Below are 22,086 nucleotides of genomic sequence, written 5' to 3' on the forward strand. Positions count from 1 at the left end.
GTTCGGAGGAAGGGAGGGGCGTAGGTGGATGTTTTTGTTTGTTTGTAAGGTGGACCGAAGGCGGAAGGAAGAAAAGCAGGGAAAAGGGGAGGGGAGGCGGGAAGACAAGAAAGAAAAGGAAGAGAAAAGCTCCAATGGAAAAGCGAGGCCCCGGCGCTGGTGCGCGTGCGCGGCCGCAGGGCCCCGTCCGCTGAAAGGAGAGCGGGAGCGCGCGAGCGGCTCTGTCAAACAACCAGGGCGGCGATAGAGACAGAGAGAGCGAGAGCGCGCACCGCCGGCCCGCCCCCCACGGACCCGCTGGAACCTTCGGAGGAGCGGGCGACCACGGGCCGCGTCTGAGGGAAGTGGGGTGAGGGACTCGCCCCCGGACGCCTCGGCTCCGGTCCACGCGAGGCCGGCCAAGGTGAGTAAACCGGCGAAGTGATGAGGGTCCGCAGCCGGGAATCGAGGTGAGGGGTAGGTTGGCGGGAGGAGACGTCCGCAGTGGCGGAAAGGGGTTTTACGTGGGCTGCCGGGTTCCCCTTCTTCGGCTTGGTGGGAGAACCGGCGGCGCTCTAAACCCGGAGCTTTGGGCGACGAATGGCGGGGAGGGTCCGAGGGGAAGCCCAGGCAGGGAGCCCCGGTGGGTCGCCTCCTCCCCTCGGTTAAACTACGGCGGGCTCCAACCTCCCTCGCTTAATTCACCACATAAAACCTCGGGGCTTCGTCCACCTCACCTCCCTTCATCTTATTGCCCTCCTTTCGCACCTGCTGAAAAAACGAAAGCTATTTTCAGCCTTTAAAACAAATCTGCATACAGCGCCCAAAAGAGTTACAGGTACTCCTCGACTTACAACACCACCTTTGGTGGTTCGAAGTTATGGCGGCACCTGGAAGGGGGAAGTGACTTATGACCATGTTTCACACTTTATGACCGTTGCCGCATCCCCAGGGTCACGCGATTTATGTTCAGATGCTTGACAGCGGACTCACATTTATGACGGTGGCGGTGTCCCGGGGTCATGTCGATCCCCTTTTGCGACCTTCGGATGAGCAAAGTCAACGGGGAAGCTGGATTCACTTAACAGCCATGTTGCTGATTTAAGTACTATGGTGATTCGCTTAGCAAATGTGGTGAGAAAAGTTCATAAAATGGGGAAGAACTCAACACATTTCTCACTTAACCACATAAATGTGGTTTGTGGTCGTAAGTTGAGGACTACCTGTACATAGCTGTGGCTGGGAAATCTCATCTGCACCCCCGCACTGGAACTGTTGTCCCCAGCTCATCCTTTGTATATTTTAATACGTTTTCATTCCATCCTGATTTCAAGATGCTCAGGGTCTTCTTCCTGGCCTTCTTGCAACATTTCTCTGAAATAGACCTTTCCCACGGACTTGTTTGAAAAGGTCGGTAAAAAGGAGCTAGGCTGAGGCTTTCCAAACTTTGTAATACACTACGGTGTCTCCCGAAAACAGCAAACAAGTTTGTGTGACGCTCCTATGAATATTAATGATTTTATTGACTTGATGTTCAGCAAGAAGCAAACATGCCATTTATTTTTAGGAGTGGTTTTATTTATTGTGTTTCAGTCAATTTATATGGCTGTCCATCTCACGAGAGCAACTCTAGCTGGCTAATATAAAATTAAAATTCAATAGAGAAAGAGCAATAACAATAAATATACAAAGAGTGGTAGCTGAGGGCAACAACAGTCACCATAATAGCATCGATCTCACAGACCTCTATACTTCAATAAAAGTAGATACAGCAGTGCAACTTTCTAAAAAAAAAAAAAGAATAAAAATACTGAACTTCATTATCACATTCCTACAACCACTGCAAATAATATTTGTTAGAATAGTTGGTTCCAATTTTGCTGGCTGATGACAATAGATCATCAAAAACTGAAAATGTGTAAACATATGCTTTTGGCCATTTCATTTACATTAATAATCTCTCTCTGTGAAATACTTTAAAACTGTCATAACCCTTAATTTGAGAATTCTTGGGTTATCTATGTTTCTTTTGTCTGGTTTTTGAAACTCGCCACCAATAATTCTGCATTTCTAGTAATAATATCTATAGTAGAATTTCATGCTGTTATTTTTTCTTCTTCTTTTGCTTTCTTTTTTCTTTTGCTTTCTTTCCATATCACTATTTCCCTCTTTGAACAATATTAGAGACCATTTCTATAAGAAAGCCAAAAGGGTGGTGGAAACTTCTAAGGTAAATAAGTTTATAATGCAGTGTTTTCAGCCTTCCCTAAACTGATCCCTTCAAGATAAGTTAACCTTTCAACTCTGATAATACCTGGGTAATATGCCTGCAAACTGAGAATTATGAGAGTTGATCCAGTCACATCCAGAGTATCACATTAAAAAAGACTGTTCTATTTGGGATTACAAAATGTCAGTGGAAGATTATGATCCAGTAAACATGTAGTAGTCAAATTGTAGACACGTTAACTCAAGAGCACAGCTTAGTTTTGTATAGGGCTAATACATACTGTGGACATGCCTTCCTTTTGGTTATTCCTCCATGCTCTTTCATATCAGATTTTTGATGTTTATTTGTATTCTGCCTTTATTGTTTTTACAAACAACTCAAGGCAGCAAACATATCCAACACACTTTCCTCCTCCTATTTACCAATATGAACGCATTTTCCTCCTCTCCAAATGTGATTGGGGGCAGCGAGGTTGTCAGTCCCTATTTCTTTACCTACACTCTGCCATGTGATGGCCTCCTTGTTTTCCTGTTTCCTGGATCTTCTATTTCTATGGGCTGTTCCTCCCCAATCCTGTTTTTGTACCTTTTCCCCTTCTCTCGGGATTGTCATGTTTATATCCTTTACAATCTCTCTTTCCTTTTTACAAAAGCAGTTGTAGATGAATAGAATTCCCCCCCATTTTTTTAGCTATGTAGAATACCTGGCTGCCTAGCTAATATGGTTGGGGAAAACAGTAAAAACTGGAACATTGCAAATATTGTTTATTTATAAGTACAGTTTTCAATAACAACAATCTGTCCCTTGCCATTTAGAGTGTTTCCATTTGCGTAAACAAACCTGAATAATCTCAGTCAGACTAGTAAGACAAAAATGTAGTTGATTACACCTTGCTCCATTTATTATTGCAGCAGTCTGGAATTCACTCTTGTGATTAACATAAGATGAGAGGAATATGGTTTCCATAAACACTGAGAGCTGCTTCTTATTGAAACATTGACTTGAAAAAACACATTTAGAAAGGCTTTAAAAAGAAGATATGGTATCAAAGGCAAACCTTATCAATGAATGTATTTATAAATATCTCAGAACCACATTCATTCCCATTCTTAAATTATATCATTAAATATATTCAAGCTACCTGAAAAAAAACAAATTATTGTAAGAGCCATGGTGGTGCAGTGGTTAGAATGCAGTATTGCAAGCTAACTCTGCCCACTGCCTGGAGTTTGATCCTAACTGCTCAAAGTTGACTCAGCCATCTATCCTTCTGAGGTCGGTAAAATGAGGACCCAGATTATTGGGGGCAGTGTGCTGATTGTGTAAACCACTTAGAGAGGGTCTGTAAAGCACTATAAAGTGGTATATAAATCTAAGTGCTATTGCTATTGTATAATGAATATTTCCTATTGTTGCCTAACTCAGAACCTGGCACTGGAGGAAAATCTCTTTACAGTTGTTTTATAGACCTACTTTATATTTTAACAAAGCATGATTTGTATGTAGATTATATACTTTATCAGTATATTGTGTGCACATTTATTTTCATCTTCAAGTGGAAGACTTATAATCAAAATCTCACTCATTTAATACTGCTGCTGTTATCCATATAATACAAGTACAAAATGCTGCGTTCCCATAATATATAAACTGGTATTGTTTGGCTTAACTGTCTTTTTAATGCATATTAATTGTAGATAATATTTTACTTAATAGAGCTAATTCATAGATGTAAATATTTAATTAACTTCAGGTTGTCCTTGACTTACAATCAGTTGTTTTGTGACAGTTCAAAGTTATGATGTCTCACCCCCTCCTCCCCCAAAGATACTTATGACCTGGTTTTGGATTTCTGACTGCTACTATCCCATGATCATATGAATGCAATTCAGGCATTTGGAAGCCAGCCTGTGTTTACAGCTGTTAGCAGTGTGCCACAGTCATGTGACTGATTTACAATGTTTTTGCCAATAACTGATATTTATTTCTGCTTTTCAGCAAAAACGCACCATGGCGAGCAGTGGGTTTATTTAATGGCTACAGTTTTGCTTAACAATCTTGCTGATTCACTTAACAACTGCTGCAACAAAGTTGTAAAATTGGATCAGTCACTTAGGTAACCAGCTTTAGGACCATCACAACTTACAACCATAATGTAAGTCAACGACTATTTGATGACAATACTATTAAAGTATCTAGTATAAAAACATAGGATAAATGAGCTATCTAACCCCAAGCTGAATAGAGAATAGCAAAGAATACACTGTGGGACTTCAAAAAATGTAAATTCATATGACTAATTCCAACCCTTCCACATTGCAATTTCCATTAATTTGGAAAGCAGCCTTGCAATCATTTTTACTGGTACCACCCTTGGAATACTGAGAACATATAGATGTCTCTTTGAATCCATGTTTACTTCAGCTGACCAATATAATGGCACAAAGTTGTCATTTGGTCAGTGCCCTATCTTTTAAGTTACCTCAGCCCTTCCCTTAATAATAATCTCATTATCAGCATTTAACACAGAAAAGAAAATATATTGCAGATTTATTTGTTTTCAACTAGACTTGTTCTATAGGTTTTAGGTTTTTTTAAAAATAATGTTTTACCAATTTGCTTGGAATCATTGTGACCAGATCATAATTTCTCAGATCTTCCCAGGTCCCTTTTTAAACAGGGATGGAACATTGATTACCCTCTGGTACTGAGCCCTGTTTGAGTACAAATTGCACATTTTTTCTGTGATGCTAGTGAGTTCACATTTGAATTCTTTTAAAAATTCAGGACTCTATGATTGATTGTTATGGTTGATTGCCCCGAGATCTAAAACATAGATGGAATAATTTGGTACACTGAAAAAAAGAATTAATACTGTAGTAAAATATATCTGATTATCAGTAAAGAAAGTCTGAGCACAGTTATGATATTCTACAAATATCTTTCTCTAGCAGTGTAAGTGAGAGAACTGTATGGTAGTAATGTATATTTTGAGCATCAGTGCTAGTTACTTGATACTCATAAATTTATTTCTTAACAGAAAATGTTTTCTTTATTATATATTTCCTGAAACAAGACAAATTTCAGTGTTACACTCTCATACTCATGTTCACTCTGGTGTGATAATACTCTGAAATGTTTAATACATAAGCTCTAAGTATATTTCCATCTTAATAATATGTATATTCCATACACTTTTCTCATTGTGTTAAGGGATAATACATTTTATTGCATTGCCTTACTTGTACACAATATTTAGATTAATACTGGATACCAGATAGAAGTCTTTGAATTGTAACAATAAAGTTGGCCCTGACAATACAGAAATTTGGGACTGTTGGTGCAGAGACCAAAACAATATTGCAGTGATTTGGTAATTCTATAGACATTTGTGCAAAGCTAGGTATCTGCCCTCCAAATACCAAACCGTCTAAGATTTATTCAGTTCCAATTTCATCAGTATTTCAGAAAGTTCTTAAAAATCTTTTCAAAACCCGTGGTCTGAAGATTGGGCAAACCCCTCCATGTGATTCTGTTAATATTATTCTACATCATATCCTAAAATCACCACCCTGAATCACAGTTACAAGATGCTGCTACATAAATTAGTATAATAAATAAACAAACCAAAGAATTGTTCCTTACATTTTTAAAGCTGGAAAAATTGTGAGCCTGGGGATTATCTTTCTTCCTTTTAGCAAATGTTAAATTGCTTATTTTAAGAACAGCTGTCCTTTCATAAAAGGAACTATAGTTCAGTAAGAGATTAAATAACAGAGTAACGTAGTAACAAATTATTCTTACGTTTGTTTCATCTAGGCATACTAACAGAAACTTTCTGTTTCAATGTTTAATGTCATTACCAAAAGGTAAAACTGGTTCCAAAGTAGAAATTAATCTTTTTAAAGCACTTTTCAGAGGAATTCTATAAAGATGAAAAACAGACTACAAAACAGCTCTATCCCTACCTGCAAACTGAATATTATAGGTCCAATTCAAAAGGGAAGTATAGGGGAAAAAGACAAACTCTTCTTAAAACTGAAGGGTCAGATAAAGGTTTTTATTCAACACAGGTATAAATGTAGAGGTCATCCTGTCCAGAAACCTTTTTATTAAAAAAATAGACAAGATGCAGACTCAGGAATATATTCTAAATGAAATCAATAGCTCTTATTTTTAAAGTGAAATTGCATTTGAGACTTAATAAAAAATAGAGCAGAATTTGTTGCCAATATGTTTTATTTCAATTCCATGACTGATTTTGTGAGTTTTTTGTGGCAGTTAAGTAATTCATCACAGTTGTTAAGTAAACACAATGGATATCAAGCAAATGCAGCAGTCAAGCGAATACCTGCAGTGGGTATTTTTTCCTGGATAATGGAAGTAAATGCCAGTTTCCGGCAGAAAATATTGTAAATTGAACTGACGGTGGGACGTTGCAAATGGCCATAGATACGGGCCATTTGCCAATCACCCAAAATGCAATCACATGACCACGGGAACTTTGAATCCAGGTCATAAGTAGCTAAGGAACTCCATCATAACTTCAAACAGTTGCTAAGTGACTGGTCATAAGTTGGGGGTTATCTGTAATGTATTAATATTGTTCATTGACAATTTGAGTATAATTACAAATCTACATTTGATCTAGGCATAAAGATCGCCAAATAGAAAAAAAAATCAGTTGTTTAACATTGGATGACTTAATTATTCAGAAGTAATATCAAGTTACTTTCACAGGGGTAAAAAATGCTTGCCTATGTAAAACATCTGCTTCATATGCCAAAGATTCCAAAGCCAAAAGAACAAAATGTTTTCATCTTTTTCTTGAGCATCGTAGTCCAAAACACAGTGGAAGAACTGGCAGGGTTGCTAATCTGCTCACTTTGTGGCTTTGCTAATCTGTTGCATTGTAACAGTGGCACTATTAGAATCTGGATGTTCCAAACCATAAAAAGAACTGCATGTTAAAATACCAATAATTCTACAACTAAATCACAATCATTATTTCTAAAAATGTACAAGAAATGCCTGTAAACGTGTTTCAGTAAATATGAGACAAGATGTAAAATAGTAAAATGGAGTTGAGAACTCCATGTTTACTCAGCATGTGGTAGATTTACATTACATTACATACCAAATACAGATGTCTAGTCACCTGGAAGCCTAAAGGGCAGATAACAGTGATGATAATACATCTGAACAATGACCAATTGAATTGTCTTTTAGTTTTTGTATTTTTTTAATTGTTGACTTATTAAGTCGTCCCCCCCCAACAAATTAAAATAAGCTTTTCCAGAAGGAAAAATACATCTTTAAAAATCTAGATTTGAATAAGCTACATTGGCATTCTTAGGGGAAGATAAAGCTAATTTGGGATTAATAATGATAGTGTTATAGAAAATTTATTTATTTTCAAACTTCTCTAATCTGAAATTTTGTGAAATGTCCTGTGTTGAACTGCTGTTTCTACACTTTGGAAGTCTTTTGTACTTGCAAAGCAACCATAATGGGCTTTGAAATATCTTGAGAAGAATTATTTTACACTCAAAATTGTAGCTTTGTACTGCTTGAAATTCCATGCTTAAATCATTTTGAAAAATGATGTTGAAGGGGTTTTTTAGGGGGGAGGTAGAGACTAAAATTAGTGGCAAGGAGCAACTGTACCAGTTTTTGTCAATATTGTTTGGTTCCTAATCATATCGTCAAGGCTGCCAGTTTTTCAAAACATCAGACATGACCCTAGCTCAAAAAAGTTGAGGACCACTGCTTGAGACAATTTCTTGCAGTGGCAGAGGTGGCTCTAGATAGAAATACAGTGCAGAAGCTTCCTTTTATGAATTTTTGTAAGGAATTACATTGCATTATACAAAGAAAAAGAGATTGGGAATGTTGAGGTTGTATGAACAAAGTTCTTGAGTACCAGCAGCAGTGTCAAAGAGGTATCAGAATCTATCAGATCAGAGCTGGACTGGCAGCTTGCTACTGGGTAGGAGCCAGGATTTTGGATTCTCATTGAAACTGAAGTGTCTGTAGCTCCTGCAGCAATGTTGGTAACAAACCTTTCTCCCTCAGAGGTGGAGAACATGGTGGGTGAAGCAGTGAGGGTTTTGCAGATTTATTTACCAAGCATTTTGGGTGAGTTGGTGTACTGGGAGTGCTAGCAGTAGAAGTTTGTGTAGATGTGTTGGCTTGGAGCAGTTTGAACAATAGGAGCAGGTCTGGGATAATATCAGCCCAAGACTTGTAGCTGTCCTGATGGTGGATGTCAGTTTATATTGCCACCATAATTTCTCACTTGTAGTCTGTTAGAGAAGAGGACAAATGGACATTGGCCATTTGGAACATCAACAATGGAATGAGATCTGATTTGATGCTACCTGAAAAAATCAGTTTGGACTGCACAACCATAAGACTAAGTACAATTTGTCTTTATTGGTAGAGTTGGAGTGGTGGGGGAAGTGGACAATTTCTCTCCCAAGTGAAGGAGTAAACTCCATCCCTTTTCTTTAGTATTGGAATTTGCCAAATGGAACAGATGCAATATAATCTGAGAACAGGGGACGTTAAGATCTGTCTTTTGTTATGGTCAGTCCCATTGCTGCAGAGCCTCTCTTCCAGAAGTACAGACCCAACTGATCTGCCTATTCTAGGGATCTGATACATCTGCTTGGTTTCCAGAGAGCATCTGGTTTGTTTCATTAGCAACTGATGACAGTATGACCTGGAATTGCAATTTTCCTAAACATATCCTACAACTTGACATTGCTGACATAATCAAGGGCTTTTCTGTAATCAAAAGTCAGAAGCATATCCTGACTTTTACTTCGTACTCTTTGACTTTCTCAGTTTGTCAGTTGGCATCATCAGTAACACTGCTTGTTCCTCAAGCCAGTTTGAACATTTGGCGTTTTATTTGTTTGTTTATATTTCATACTTCTTAAGCACCCATCTCCCTCAGAGTGGAGCTCTAAGTGGTATACAATCTTACTTTCCATACATTTTTAAGTTCGTTTTAGAGGTCATAATATTTATTGGCTATTGCTTCTCTTCTTAACAATTTCTGCCATTTGATCTGTGATTTATTTTGCATTCTTGTGTCTCTGTATCTTTTTTTTTCATATTCATCCCTAACAACTTATTTCATTTCATTCCACAGTTCTCTGGTTGCCTGTCAATGGACTTTAAAACAATTCCTAATGTTCTCCTTGAACATGCTAGGTATGCAGTGAAATTCATATCATGAAAACTGGTTGGTTTTCTTCTTCCACTTTAGTTGACCTGGAACTTGCACATGAACTGTTCCACTGCCAAATCCTGGTAACCTCTTTGCTGTAAAACTCTGCTTTTCTATTCCATTGTACAGTATAATACAGCCAAATTGATTTCTCAATATTTTTCTGGTGATGGTACATGTAGAAGACTGGAAATGTTGTTGAAGACTATATTAGGAACGAAGAAATAACTGGATTGGCAGAATTTAAGTTATTCCCGTTTCATTTCCAATATCATGCAATCCAACTATGTTTTCCTGTTCATATTTTCAGCTTTGGCATCCCGATCTTCAACCACAAGCAGCACAACCTGCTTGAAAGTTCTGTTGAACATGATTGAACTTGAAAATCATCAACCTGTTTTTTTCTTCTGCACCAGCAATTGAATTGAACTTGGATAATCAACATATTAATGGGTTTTCCAACAGGTCAACTGATAATATTCATTCGTTGACTGCATTGTGTCCAAGTACTGTCTTGCTTTATCTTTCCTGCTATAAAAGCAGTCCTCTTCTTCCTTTTATGTGTATGTGTGTGTGTGTGTGTTCTAAGTAATAAATAGTTCTTTCAGTAATTTACTTATCAAACGTGTCCAGTTCCAGTCCTTTTCAATTTACTGATGCCTGTCAAAATGTGGCCAGTTCATTTCATTTTTCATTATGTTAAGCTTTCCCATGTTCATACTTCTTATTTTCCATGTTTCCACTAAAAATCTGTTTTTGTACCTTTGAAACTTTTTTTCCTGCATTGCAACAGCAGCAGCCAGAGGCCCTGAAGGCTTTAAACTAACAATTCTGAAAGATTGTCTGCTGTTCCTCAATAGTATGTCCAACCTGTGGAGTTCATTGTCCACTATATCTGCAATCACTTTATATTGTTGATCCATATAATTTTCTTGATAAAATCCCAGATTGGATTACTGATAATCCTGATTTAGCTATCACAATTAGGATCAGGAATTTGCTCACTGAGTGAAGCGGTTGCTGAGTGAAACTATGATTATGCTTTATGATCTTTCTCAGTTTTCCTTTGTTTTACAAACCTGCGAAGATTGTAAATGTGATTTGTTATAAAGTTATTTTTTTCATCACAGCCATTTTCACTAAAATGATTTTCCAACTCCAACTTTCTATATGCTTGCTTTATCTAAACAGCTGGGGTGACTTTAGCATCTTGGGTAATCCTGTTGGGATTATATAAAATTCCCAACATTTTTCACTTATCCCTCTCAGGAATTTCTCCCCACCTCCACAATAAGTCCAGACAGTGGAAGGGATGTTTTTACATAGAAAAAGACCTGGTATTTTCAGTAAATCCTGAAACAGTCTAATTACAATCCCACCTATGATAGCTGTCCTGTACATTGCATGTTCTGTGTTTCTGTATCTACTGATGTGGGTTATTATATTTTTCGTTATAGTCTAATTTCTGAATCCTTTTCTGAGCTTCACATAATGTTGCTTAATCAAAAAATAATATATTTTACATGTGCATAGTTTGTATTTTGTAACATATTTCATTAAGTAATTTAATGTAAAAATATAAATTCATACATATCAAATTAGTCTTATATGTCACTACAGAAGAGGCAATAAGGAAGGGATTACAAATTTTAGGGAAATGTGAAAGAAAGATGAAAGTCAGCTCAGTCTCTGAAGTTTTTTTTTTTTAAGGAACTTCAGAAAACAGAAGTGACAGGTTACTAAGTACCTTGTAAATGTATATTGACATGTATTGATTGATTGGATTCTTAAGGCTGGCCAACTCCCAGAAGACACTTTCTATATTTAGGATATCAGCTTTAATCAATAACTAATAAATTGGAACAAAAATTAATGCTATGCTATGAGGCATAAAACGGAATCTAAGGTTACAAAGAAAAAAAAAATCTCTGCCTTAAAATCCCTTCCCTATTTTATAGTATATAATATTTGAATGCAGTACTGCAGGGTAATTCAGCTTACTGCCAGGAGTTCAATCCTCACCGACTCAAAGTTGACTCAGCCTTCCATCCTTCTGAGGTCAGTAAAATTACCCAGATTGTTGGGGATGATATGCCAACTCTGAAAACCACTTAGAAAGAGCCGTAAAGCACTATGAAACAGTATATAAGTCTAAGTGCTATTGCTATTACTATCTGAGTCCTTCTGTCTGTGTAGCATTCCATGATATTACTTGTTGAAATAATTCTTTTTTCTCTGTCTGTCTCTCTTTTCTAGGGTAGTTATATGACTTGGACTTTTACCCTTCAATAGCTATGCTGAATTTAATTATAAGTTTAGTGTTTTCAGTAAAAATTCAAACAGTATGATGTCCAAGAGTTGAGAAGAAGTTCATATAAAGATTGTAGAATGTTTCTGGATGATAGAAAAAATCCATTCCTATATTGTAACAATTGGATAACAGAGAACTTTCCAATAATGTGACCATCATGTGAAGTAGGGAGCTGTGTGGGATCTCCCTGTTCAAAAATAATACTTGCAGGTACGTTTTTTTTTTATTTGCTTGTTTATTTCTCTTCCAAACCCACCAGTCTGCAAGTACTGTGATTTTGTTTAGGGACAATGAGAAAGTCAGCAGAAACAAATAAGATATGTGACAAACATTCAAATGCTGCTGTACCTTAATTCCAAGCATAATAAAAAAAAAGCTTTAGGATTTAAAAAAAAACTGTTTCTAGGGAATCTTTTGAAGAGTTGATATCCTGACGAACAAAAAGATTGTGGCTGAAGTTTGTATGTGACTTTATTGGAGTAAACACAATTTTTTCAACTGGAGATATTAATTGGGGACAGTCCGAAAATAAATTAGACTTTGCCTTTGTTGAATTCAAAATACACTGCTCAAAAAAATAAAGGGAACACAAAAATAAGACATCCTAGATCTGAATGAATGAAATATTCTTATTAAATACTTTGTTTATTACATAGTTGAATGTGCTGACAAAATCACACAAAAATTATCAATGGAAATCAAATTTAGCAACCTATGGAGGTCTGGATTTGGAGTTACACTCAAAATTAAAGTGGAAAAAAACACTACAGGCTGATCCAACTTTGATGTAATGTCCTTAAAACAAGTCAAAATGAGGCTCACTAGTGTGTGTGGCCTCCACGTGCCTGTATGACCTCCCTACAATGGCTGGGCATGCTCCTGATGAGGTGGCGGATGGTCTCCTGAGGGATCTCCTCCCACACCTAGATTAAAGCATCCCCCAACTCCTGGACAGTCTGTGGTGCAACATGGTGTTGGTGGATGGAGTGAGACATGATGTCCCAGATGTGCTCAATTGAATTCAGGTCTGGGGAACGGGCAGGCCAGTCCATAGCATCAATGCCTTCCTCTTGCAGGAACTGCTGACAAAACTCCAGCCACATGAGGTCTAGCATTGTCTTGCATTAGGAGGAACCCAGGGCCAACCGCACCAGCATATGGTCTCACAAGGGGTCTGAGGATCTCATCTCGGTACCTAATGGCAGTCAGGCTACCTCTGGCGAGCACATGGAGGGCTGTGTGACCCCCTAAAGAAATGCCACCCCACACCATTACTGACCCCCTGCCAAACCGGTCATGCTGGAGGATGTTGCAGGCAGCAGAACGTTCTCCATGGCGTCTCCAGACTCTGTCACGTCTGTCACATGTGCTCTGTGAACCTGCTTTCATCTGTGAAGAGCACAGGGTGCCAGTGGTGAATTTGCCAATCTTGCTGTTCTCTGGCAAATGCCAAACATCCTGCACGGTGTTGGGCTATAAGCTGTGGAAGTTTCTGACCATTTGAGCAGCCACCTGCACATTTGTGGCCCACTGGAGGTCATTTTGCAGAGCTCTGGCAGTGCTCCTCCTGTCCCTCCTTGCACAAAGGTGGAGGTAGTGGTCCTGATACTTGGTTGTTGCCCTCCTACGGCCTCCTCCACATCTCCTGATGTACTGGCCTGTCTCCTGGTAGCGCCTCCATGCTCTGGACACTACACTGACAGACACAGCAAACCTTCTTGCCACAGCTCGCATTGATGTGCCATCCTGGATGAGCTGCACTACCTGAGCCACTTGTGTGGGTTGTAGACTCTGTCTCATGCTACCACTAGAGTGAAAGCACCGCCAGCATTCAAAAGTGACCAAACCATCAGCCAGAAAGCATAGGAACTGAGAAGTGGTCTGTGGTCACCACCTGCAGAACCACTCCTTTATTGGGGATGTCTTGCTAACTGTCTATGCTTTCCACCTCTTGTCCATTCCATTTGCACAACAGCATGTGAAATTGATTGTCAATCAGTGTTGCTACCTAAGTGGACAGTTTGATTTCACAGAAGTGTGATTGACTTGGAGTTACTTTGTGTTGTTTTAGTGTTCCCTTTATTTTTTTGAGCAGTGTATTTCAATCCTTTGCATTTTTAAAGAAGATCCACTTTCAGTTTATATTAATCTTACGAACTTTTATTGGTTAGTGCAGAAATTCTCAAACCTGAATTACCTTGAGATCTGCTCTGCAAAATGTGCTAGAGTGATCAAGGTCTAACTTGAGAGACTTCAATTTAAAAATTCCATGAAGGAGGTCTGTTAAAGTGGGTATGCATGTGAACTATATGTGTGAGAACTATCCCATGTGCATATAGCACAAACAAATTCTCTCACAGAACAAAAAACTATATGAGTTTAAGAACATATGTGCTTACCACATGCAAATCTATTAGTTTCCTTATTACTTTATTAAAAATATAATCCAGAGGAACTACTAAGAACTGCATTTACCCTTGCATTTTGAATGGGTTTCTTTTTAGTAAAATAAGGGATTTACTTTATTCAAATATGGATATTCTTATAATTATAGCAAAATAATTAGAAACTGAAAACATACTACATTTCTATCCAGTGAGTCAGGTTGCTGATTAAGCTATCATTGGAGGAGGTATTGGATAGGGAGGGGAGAATCTTATCCACTGCAACAAAAGTATGTCATGGTAAACTGGCTGGACTCTAACTTTTGCTCCAAAATCTGTTTATGGCCAGAACTGTATTGCTTTTAACTTCTGATAGAATAGCTGTATACCTCTTTCAGCCTACAGGAAAAGCCTTAAAATCTGCCTATGCTGACTGGCATGGGGTCCACCTCTCCCTTCCAACTCCTTGTTGTTTGAGATTGTTTCAATTTTGTAATTTTAATCCATTTTTATAATTGTTGGATTTTGCTTTATCTCAATGTAAGCCACAAAAGTTGCCTGAACCATTGGGGGAGGGTTAATTTTAATTAATTATATAACTAATTAATTAATTAATTAGTTAATGCCTACTTGCTCTACTTTTTTGTTCTGTTAAACTCTGTTTGGAAAATGTGTTTGTTGCCATTTCTGTTTCCTACTTTCTAGTTGGGTGGGTTTTTAGGTCCCTGTTAGGCAGGGTGAAATACTTTGTCATTGCAAACATGCTCCTAGTCAAACATGGTTTGCAATATTATTAATTTTCCAATGAGCCATAGGTGGTACAATTAACCCAATTATGAAGACTGGAAGGAAAACTGTTGATAAATCTTGCATTCATTGTTGCAGTGCATAGTTCTGAAGGTGTGATATGAGATAAATTGTGATTGTAAAACATACATAAACCTATTTTTCTTTACCTAGTCTTTCCTACAGGAATCTACAATCATATTTTTTTGGATAATATTCAAAGAAGAGGCCTAACAAAATGCCTCCACGACCATCATCCGGTGAATTATGGGGCATGCACTTAATGCCACCAAAAATCCTAGTAGAATGTCTTCTACCTAATGGTATGATAGTGACTTTAGAATGCCTCCGTGAGGCCACCTTGTTAAATATTAAACATGAACTCTTTAAAGAAGCTAGAAAATACCCTCTCTATCAGCTCCTCCAAGACGAGTCATCTTACATTTTTGTAAGTGTTACCCAAGAAGCAGAAAGAGAAGAATTCTTTGATGAAACCCGGCGATTGTGTGATCTGCGACTCTTCCAGCCTTTTTTAAAAGTGATAGAGCCAGTGGGCAACAGAGAAGAGAAAATTCTGAATCGAGAAATTGGTGAGGCTTGCTCTCTTAATTTATTGCAACTATACATATGATTTACTGTTTACTGCACCTATATATGATTTATTGCATGCAATTTAAAATATTTACTGTATAAAGAAAGGTGTTTCACTTCCCTCCAGCCTCAGGGAGAGAAGATTCATATGATAGGCACTGTTAGTTTTCAGGAAATGTAATTGAATGACCTTTCACCTGATTTTAATTGGGTGAGGAGATACATTCTCTGTGTATACAAAATAATAATTTAGTTCTTGTCTGAATGCTTCATCAACTGTGTTGACTGCCAGTCTTATAGCACAATCTAGATGGGGGTGCTAATCTTTAAATTACTTGGGGCAAGAATATTTCAAGGAAGATTTCCTTTCATATGGAACTGTCTGTGCATTTACTCTGGGTATTTGCAGTCTTAAGTGGCGGGCACTTTTAGAATAACTCAAATGAAATGGTGATTTCTTCCATTCTATTAAGATAAATAAAGGATTAACTGGAAAGGAAAAAGACAGGGCAGGGAAAGTTGATGCCTCTCAGGACAAAGAAGACTATAGGTAGTCCTTAACTTAGGACCATATTTGGGACTGGATTTTTGTTTGTAAGTCATTGCAGTTATAAGTCGGGATGCCCACATGTCTAGACCCAATATTCTCACCATATTTACAGTGGTGATTAAATGAATTGCATGGTTATAGGTCTGAATTACACATTAAGTAAATCATGTGGTCACTAAGTAGATCCATTGTCCCAAATAGGCATTTTTGCTGCACACTGGGAGGGGGGGGGAATGCAAATTGTGATCATGTGATTTCTAGATATGGCAACCAGTCATAAAAGCAAGCTGCTTGTCAAGCCTCCAAAATGTGGTCATGTGGTAGAGATGTGATGCTTTATGAGCACCTTTTTCATGACTGTTATAACTTTCAACAGTCATTAATGACAGTTGTAAGTCAAGGACTACCTGCATAAATCTGTAAATAAGCATGATGTCCTGTGTTTCCAAACAGAAACAATTTACCTTTGTTTTCTACATAATAGCAGGATCCAAATACTATTAGATTCTCTGAGTAATTCTAAGTTCTCTCTGACAATTCTAAGTTCCTATGTTAGGGAAAGATTTGCTGATAAGAGAAAAGATAAAACCACCAGAAGAACAGAACTGAAGAAGCTTCTTGGATGAGAAGCAAAATGTCTTCAAAGAAAAAAAAAAACAAGAAAGTCCAGTTGTCTTTTGAAAAAGCACCTTTGGGAAACCATGACTTAGATGACTGAGAATTTCCATAAACAGTAAAAGAACACCAAATGTATCATATCGGAGTAGTGGCATCAAGACTTTAAAACTATTTCTTTATGCTCAAAATAGAACAAATTACTCCTTTTGACAACCTGCTGTCACTGCAGTCCTGGAGCCATCCCATATTGAAGGGCAATGTGGTTGGCTTTTGGCTTTTAACAAGATGTGTGATTCTGGCTCTCACTGTATTCTAAGCTATGTTTATGGTGTAGCATTTTGTTTCACCCAGGCTTCTGTTGTTTGTTTAACACATCTTGCTTAAAATACCTGGATTAGCACGACGGGGGGACACATTTCACATCTAGCTTGGACTGAAGAAACACCCCCACCACACCCCAGTTTCACCCCCTGGGGATAGTTGCAGCATGCTTGATATTCAAGCCCAGAGCTTGAGACCAGTGGCGGAGCCTTGCACTCTGGTGCAGTATCAAAGGAGGTGTTTTTCTTTTTAGGTTTTGCTATTGGAATGCCCGTTTGTGAATTTGACTTGGTGAAGGATCCAGAAGTTCAGGATTTCAGACGAAACATTCTTAATGTGTGCAAAGAAGCAGTAGAACTACGAGCTGCTAATGCCCCCCACAGCAGAGCCTTGTACGTCTGTCCCCCAAACATAGAATCATCTGACCTACCAAAGCATATATACAATAAACTTGATAAAGGTAAAGAAGGTGCATTAATTAATTGTTTCAGCATTCAGAAAATTGGGGTGATACTTTATGAATTTGTACCATAGATTGTAATGCAAACTTTGGAGTGCACACCATGCTGGTCTGTGTCCGTCATAGATTTTATTTGATGTACACTGTCCACACATCAGAGTAATCTATTCAGTACAAATAGTTTATTTTAAAGATATAATTTATCTTTAATTGTTTGGTGTAACCATTTCTTTTCAACATAAATAACAATCACGAAGTTTCCAGAAGTTTTTGTTATTGATTGTATAGTAAATCACCAATGAATTCAGCTGTTGTTTCCTAAGTGGAATTTAAATGTTGTAGCAAGATGGTAGATATCCTTCCCCTTTGCCTTTCTCCCCTCTCCCCATACCTCCCACCTTCCAGTTTTGCCTTTTAGATTCATTTGGTACAATTTTAAACAAAAGGAGAAACTTGACTTGATACAATCAGTTCCCCTTCCTGTACAAACTGACTCTTTCTGTTCTGCAACAGCAATTTCACTTTCCCTCTCCCCTCCTTCCTTGTGCTACCTTCAGTTTGTTCTAGAACCAGAAAAGGTGCAGCACCTCTGGGTCCTAGGATCCTCCATCTCATCTGCCTCCTGCCGAATCTATCTTCTTACCCTGCTACAGTATACCAGTGTGCCAATTTATAATCCTGTTGCCTTTTTACTCGTGTTTCTAAAATTGTTACCATTATGGCAGAAAAAGATGCATAATATTTAGTGCTTTGGGTCTGTTCATTTTTTTTTTTGTTTTAATTTTAGGATATGTTGAAACAGTAACATAAAAGGGGCAGAGCTGTTCCCTTCTGTCTGCTGTTGCATGGTATGATGCCTAATGCAATCTGAACCAAATTGCTTTTTTTTTTTTTTTCAGGTCAAATAATAGTAGTGATTTGGGTTATAGTCTCCCCCAACAATGACAAACAGAAGTACACCTTAAAAATCAATCATGATTATGTGCCGGAACAAGTAATTGCTGAAGCAATCAGGAAAAAAACACGTAGTATGTTGCTATCGTCAGAACAGCTGAAACTTTGTGTGTTGGAGTACCAGGGCAAATATATTTTAAAAGTATGTGGCTGTGATGAGTATTTGTTGGAAAAGCACCCACTGAGTCAGTATAAGGTAAGTAATATCAAGTATATTTTCAGAATGTCATTCATCTAAGCTGGAGTCAAGGAATTATGGGAAAACAGACCTGTGTACATAAAAAAAATGCAACTGATATTTGCATCAGGTGTAAAAATATGCTCTGAAACTATTGTTATGTGTGTGTTATTTAACAGGTTTCCTGGGAAATTTCAGTTTCAAATATTACTTCATATAATGTATTGTTATATAGTAGAAATCAGTCTTATTGACTCCAGCACCTGACAGGTCAACTGTTCAAAATAGAACGGTAACACTTTGTTTAATTTTAGCCTGAGTCATGCATGTTAGCTTCATTAGATGCTGATGTGTTGCCTTCTTGGCCCTAAATAGCAAAATCTTAGCAGTGCTGATATTGTGAACTTTCTAGCTAAGTAAAGATGATTCAGAAGAAGTATGTCCAGGACAGTCATTGTGCTTTTGTTTTGCTCTGCTTACCTATTTCAGTATATTCGGAGCTGTATCATGCTTGGCCGAATGCCCAATTTGATGCTGATGACTAAAGAGAGTCTCTATGCCCAGCTGCCATTGGATACGTTTGCAATGCCATCTTATTCTAGGCGTATTTCTACAGCTACTCCTTACATGAATGGGGAAGCTTCTGCCAAATCTCTCTGGGCTATTAACAGTCATCTGAGAATTAAGATTCTCTGTGCTACTTACGTAAATGTAAATATTCGGGACATTGACAAGGTAGGAGAATTCTGGATGTGTGAGTATGATCGTTGTGTTCTCAATTAGCGACATTAAAATATGTCTGATTCTGAATTATCTGTGAATTATCTAACAAAAACAATCCAATCAGAAATGGAAGTTGATTAGTAAATGTTTTGATGAGGGTGGCATGTGTACTTCTTATTGAAATTTATGTGTTTTAGTTCACCACTTCTTAAAACGCATCATCTTAAAACACATTTTGTTACAAACTTGTTTTTCCTTTGGATACTCATCCAAGTTTGAACTATATCAGAAATTTGGTAAACTTTTACACATGGTCTTGATTTTATTCTGCAGAGTTTTAATGCTTGCATTTACTCTTAAATGTGGTGGGTTTCCAATATAAAATAAAACTAATATTGGTAAGTTCTTGTGTTAAAAATAACTTTTTATTGGCCTGTACTTGCTAATTCTATTTAATTTGGGAGTTGCCCTTAATCGCCCTGAGTTATTTATAAAAAATATTACAAGCAGGAAATACAAATAAATAAAATAACCATAAAAAATAATCAACCAATTGATTGATTTTCTGTGTACATTTTGCTTTTCTCGAATCAGAGTCAATTTTTAGTGCCTTTATGATTATGTTTATACTTCTTTCAGATTTATGTCCGAACTGGTATCTATCATGGAGGAGAGCCTTTATGTGATAATGTAAATACTCAAAGAGTACCTTGCTCTAATCCCAGGTAAATGATACAAATGAAATAAAGAAAAACAAACTAACCCTTTGTATTAACGGAGGATATCATGAAGATGAAATTCATGGATGTGTTTACTTACATCCAAGTGTAGAAGGATGGATGGCATATTGTGGTATACTACTTTTTCACTTAAGAGTTGTGTCAACTAAAATTTGTGCTTAGTTTGATATTGTTTATATGAGCAAATTCAGATGATTAGATTCAAATTTTCTCTGTCAGAGTATGCTTAAGTAATTTATTCCCTTGTTCATAAAAAAGAATGAATTTGTCTCATGACATTGCACTTTACAATCGCATCACTTAGCAATAGAAATTCCCGTCCCAACTGAGGGCAAAAGTTAAAGAATATCTCTGGCTAGCACTAACAGCTGCATTCAAAATGGAATGTTCAGAATAGCCATTCCTGCAAATTTTCAGAAATTAAGTTAAAATTTGCCTAGGTTTTTAATAGCAGGATTAGCTCTTGTTGAAGTCAGCCCCTAAGCCAGAGGTGTCAAATTCGTGACCCATGGGCCGGATGCATCATGTGCTGGCCACGCCCACACCCGGTTTAGCGAAGGGGGGGAAAGTCGCAATATGTCACGTGATGACGTCATGACGCAATGACGTGAGTTTGACACCTCTGCCAGCTTACCACTGATTGTGCTGTATTTGCCCCATTAAAATTCTAAATAAGCTGCTTCAGTTCTACACAGAACGTAATCAGTAACAGCTAAAAGTCTTCGTTATCAATTTTTGATTTACCATGTCATTGAAAAATATTTGGCAATAAACTTATATCTCTTTCAGATGGAATGAATGGCTGCAGTATGAGATGCTTGTTCATGATCTTCCACGCGCTGCTCGGCTTTGCCTATCTATCTGCTCTGTTAAAGGCAGAAAGGGGGCAAAGGAGGTAAGATCCTTCTCATCGACTGTTAGAAATGAAATAGGGCGAACTGTTGTTTTAAAAATATTCTCAACATTTATACTGTTTGAATGATAAAAGTAGTATTGTAACTTATGTTTCCTCATTTATTTTTTTTAAAACTGAGCTTGCAATATCTTACTAATAGAGGAGACTAAACACTGATTGTTTGCTCTTTTGAAGGAGCACTGCCCATTGGCGTGGGGAAATATTAACATGTTTGATTACACAGACACTCTTGTTTCTGGCAAAATGGCTCTGAATCTGTGGCCTGTCCCCCATGGGTTAGAAGACCTTCTTAATCCCATTGGAGTCACTGGATCCAACCCAAATAAGGTAAATAATAATAGATAGATAGATAAAAACACCAAACTCAGTCCGAGCGTTTGACTATGCAGCCAACCATAATAATAAAACCAGGGGAGAGTAGAGTCGAAGACAAAGAAAAAAGTACCAAGATCTGAAAATCAAAGCTGAAAGACTATGGTATAACTGGAGAGAAGTTTAGTCTAGTGGTTAAGGCAGCAGGCTAGAAAGTCATGAGTTCAAGTCCCACCTTAGGCATGAAAACCAGCTGGATGACTTTCTCTTTCTCAGACCAACCCATCTTAGAGAGTTGTTGTGGAGAAAACAGGGGGAGGAAGGAATGTTCACCACCTTGAGTTACTTATAAAAATAATAAGGGCAGGATACAAATAAACAGGTGGCCATTGTGGTCCCAATACTAGGTTATACCAAAACATATTGGATGGCACTTAGAAAATGTGTGCATTGAAAGAAAATTGCATCTGTCAATTATAAAAGGTCAAACTACTTGGCTCTGCACTTAAACTATTCCAATACATAATAGCATTCAAAATTCTTGGAAATAATTCAATGCATCGGAAGGCTAATACCTGCTAATGAATTGGCAGCTGTGATTTCACATTCTTGTGTTTTATAATAATATATTTCAAGCCAATTCCTAGCATACTTCATTGTCTTAAATCAGGCTTTGAACGTAATTCCTAATAATTGTCTGTAAAATATCCCATCAAAAATTCAAACCCTTTGAAAGATTTGGTTGGCCTCATTTCTTTTCAAGTTAGGCAAACATTCAAGTTAGGCAATCATTTTT

The 22,086-nt window shown here is 37.6% G+C and overlaps 1 protein-coding gene across 2 annotated transcripts in view; it reads left to right on the forward strand.

The window, feature by feature from the left end:
- PIK3CA (phosphatidylinositol-4,5-bisphosphate 3-kinase catalytic subunit alpha) overlaps positions 1 to 22,086 on the forward strand; it is a 37,165-nt gene continuing 15,079 nt past the window's right edge. The window contains exons 1-10 of one of the 2 annotated variants that reach the window (XM_087965375.1): positions 1 to 403; positions 9,757 to 9,911; positions 11,703 to 11,967; positions 15,102 to 15,517; positions 17,261 to 17,467; positions 18,367 to 18,617; positions 19,089 to 19,334; positions 19,962 to 20,047; positions 20,852 to 20,957; positions 21,153 to 21,305. In XM_087965375.1, the coding sequence (XP_087821501.1) occupies positions 15,166 to 15,517; positions 17,261 to 17,467; positions 18,367 to 18,617; positions 19,089 to 19,334; positions 19,962 to 20,047; positions 20,852 to 20,957; positions 21,153 to 21,305 (1,401 nt within the window). In that variant the 5' untranslated portion in view covers positions 1 to 403; positions 9,757 to 9,911; positions 11,703 to 11,967; positions 15,102 to 15,165. The remainder of the gene's footprint in view (positions 404 to 9,756; positions 9,912 to 11,702; positions 11,968 to 15,101; positions 15,518 to 17,260; positions 17,468 to 18,366; positions 18,618 to 19,088; positions 19,335 to 19,961; positions 20,048 to 20,851; positions 20,958 to 21,152; positions 21,306 to 22,086) is intronic. The other variant, XM_026666663.2, reaches the window with a different exon arrangement.

The sequence above is a fragment of the Notechis scutatus genome, chromosome 4, assembly GCF_049901735.1.
Source record: "Notechis scutatus isolate UNSWTSFEM ecotype Mainland chromosome 4, rNotScu1.2, whole genome shotgun sequence".
NCBI classification, from domain to species: domain Eukaryota; kingdom Metazoa; phylum Chordata; class Lepidosauria; order Squamata; family Elapidae; genus Notechis; species Notechis scutatus.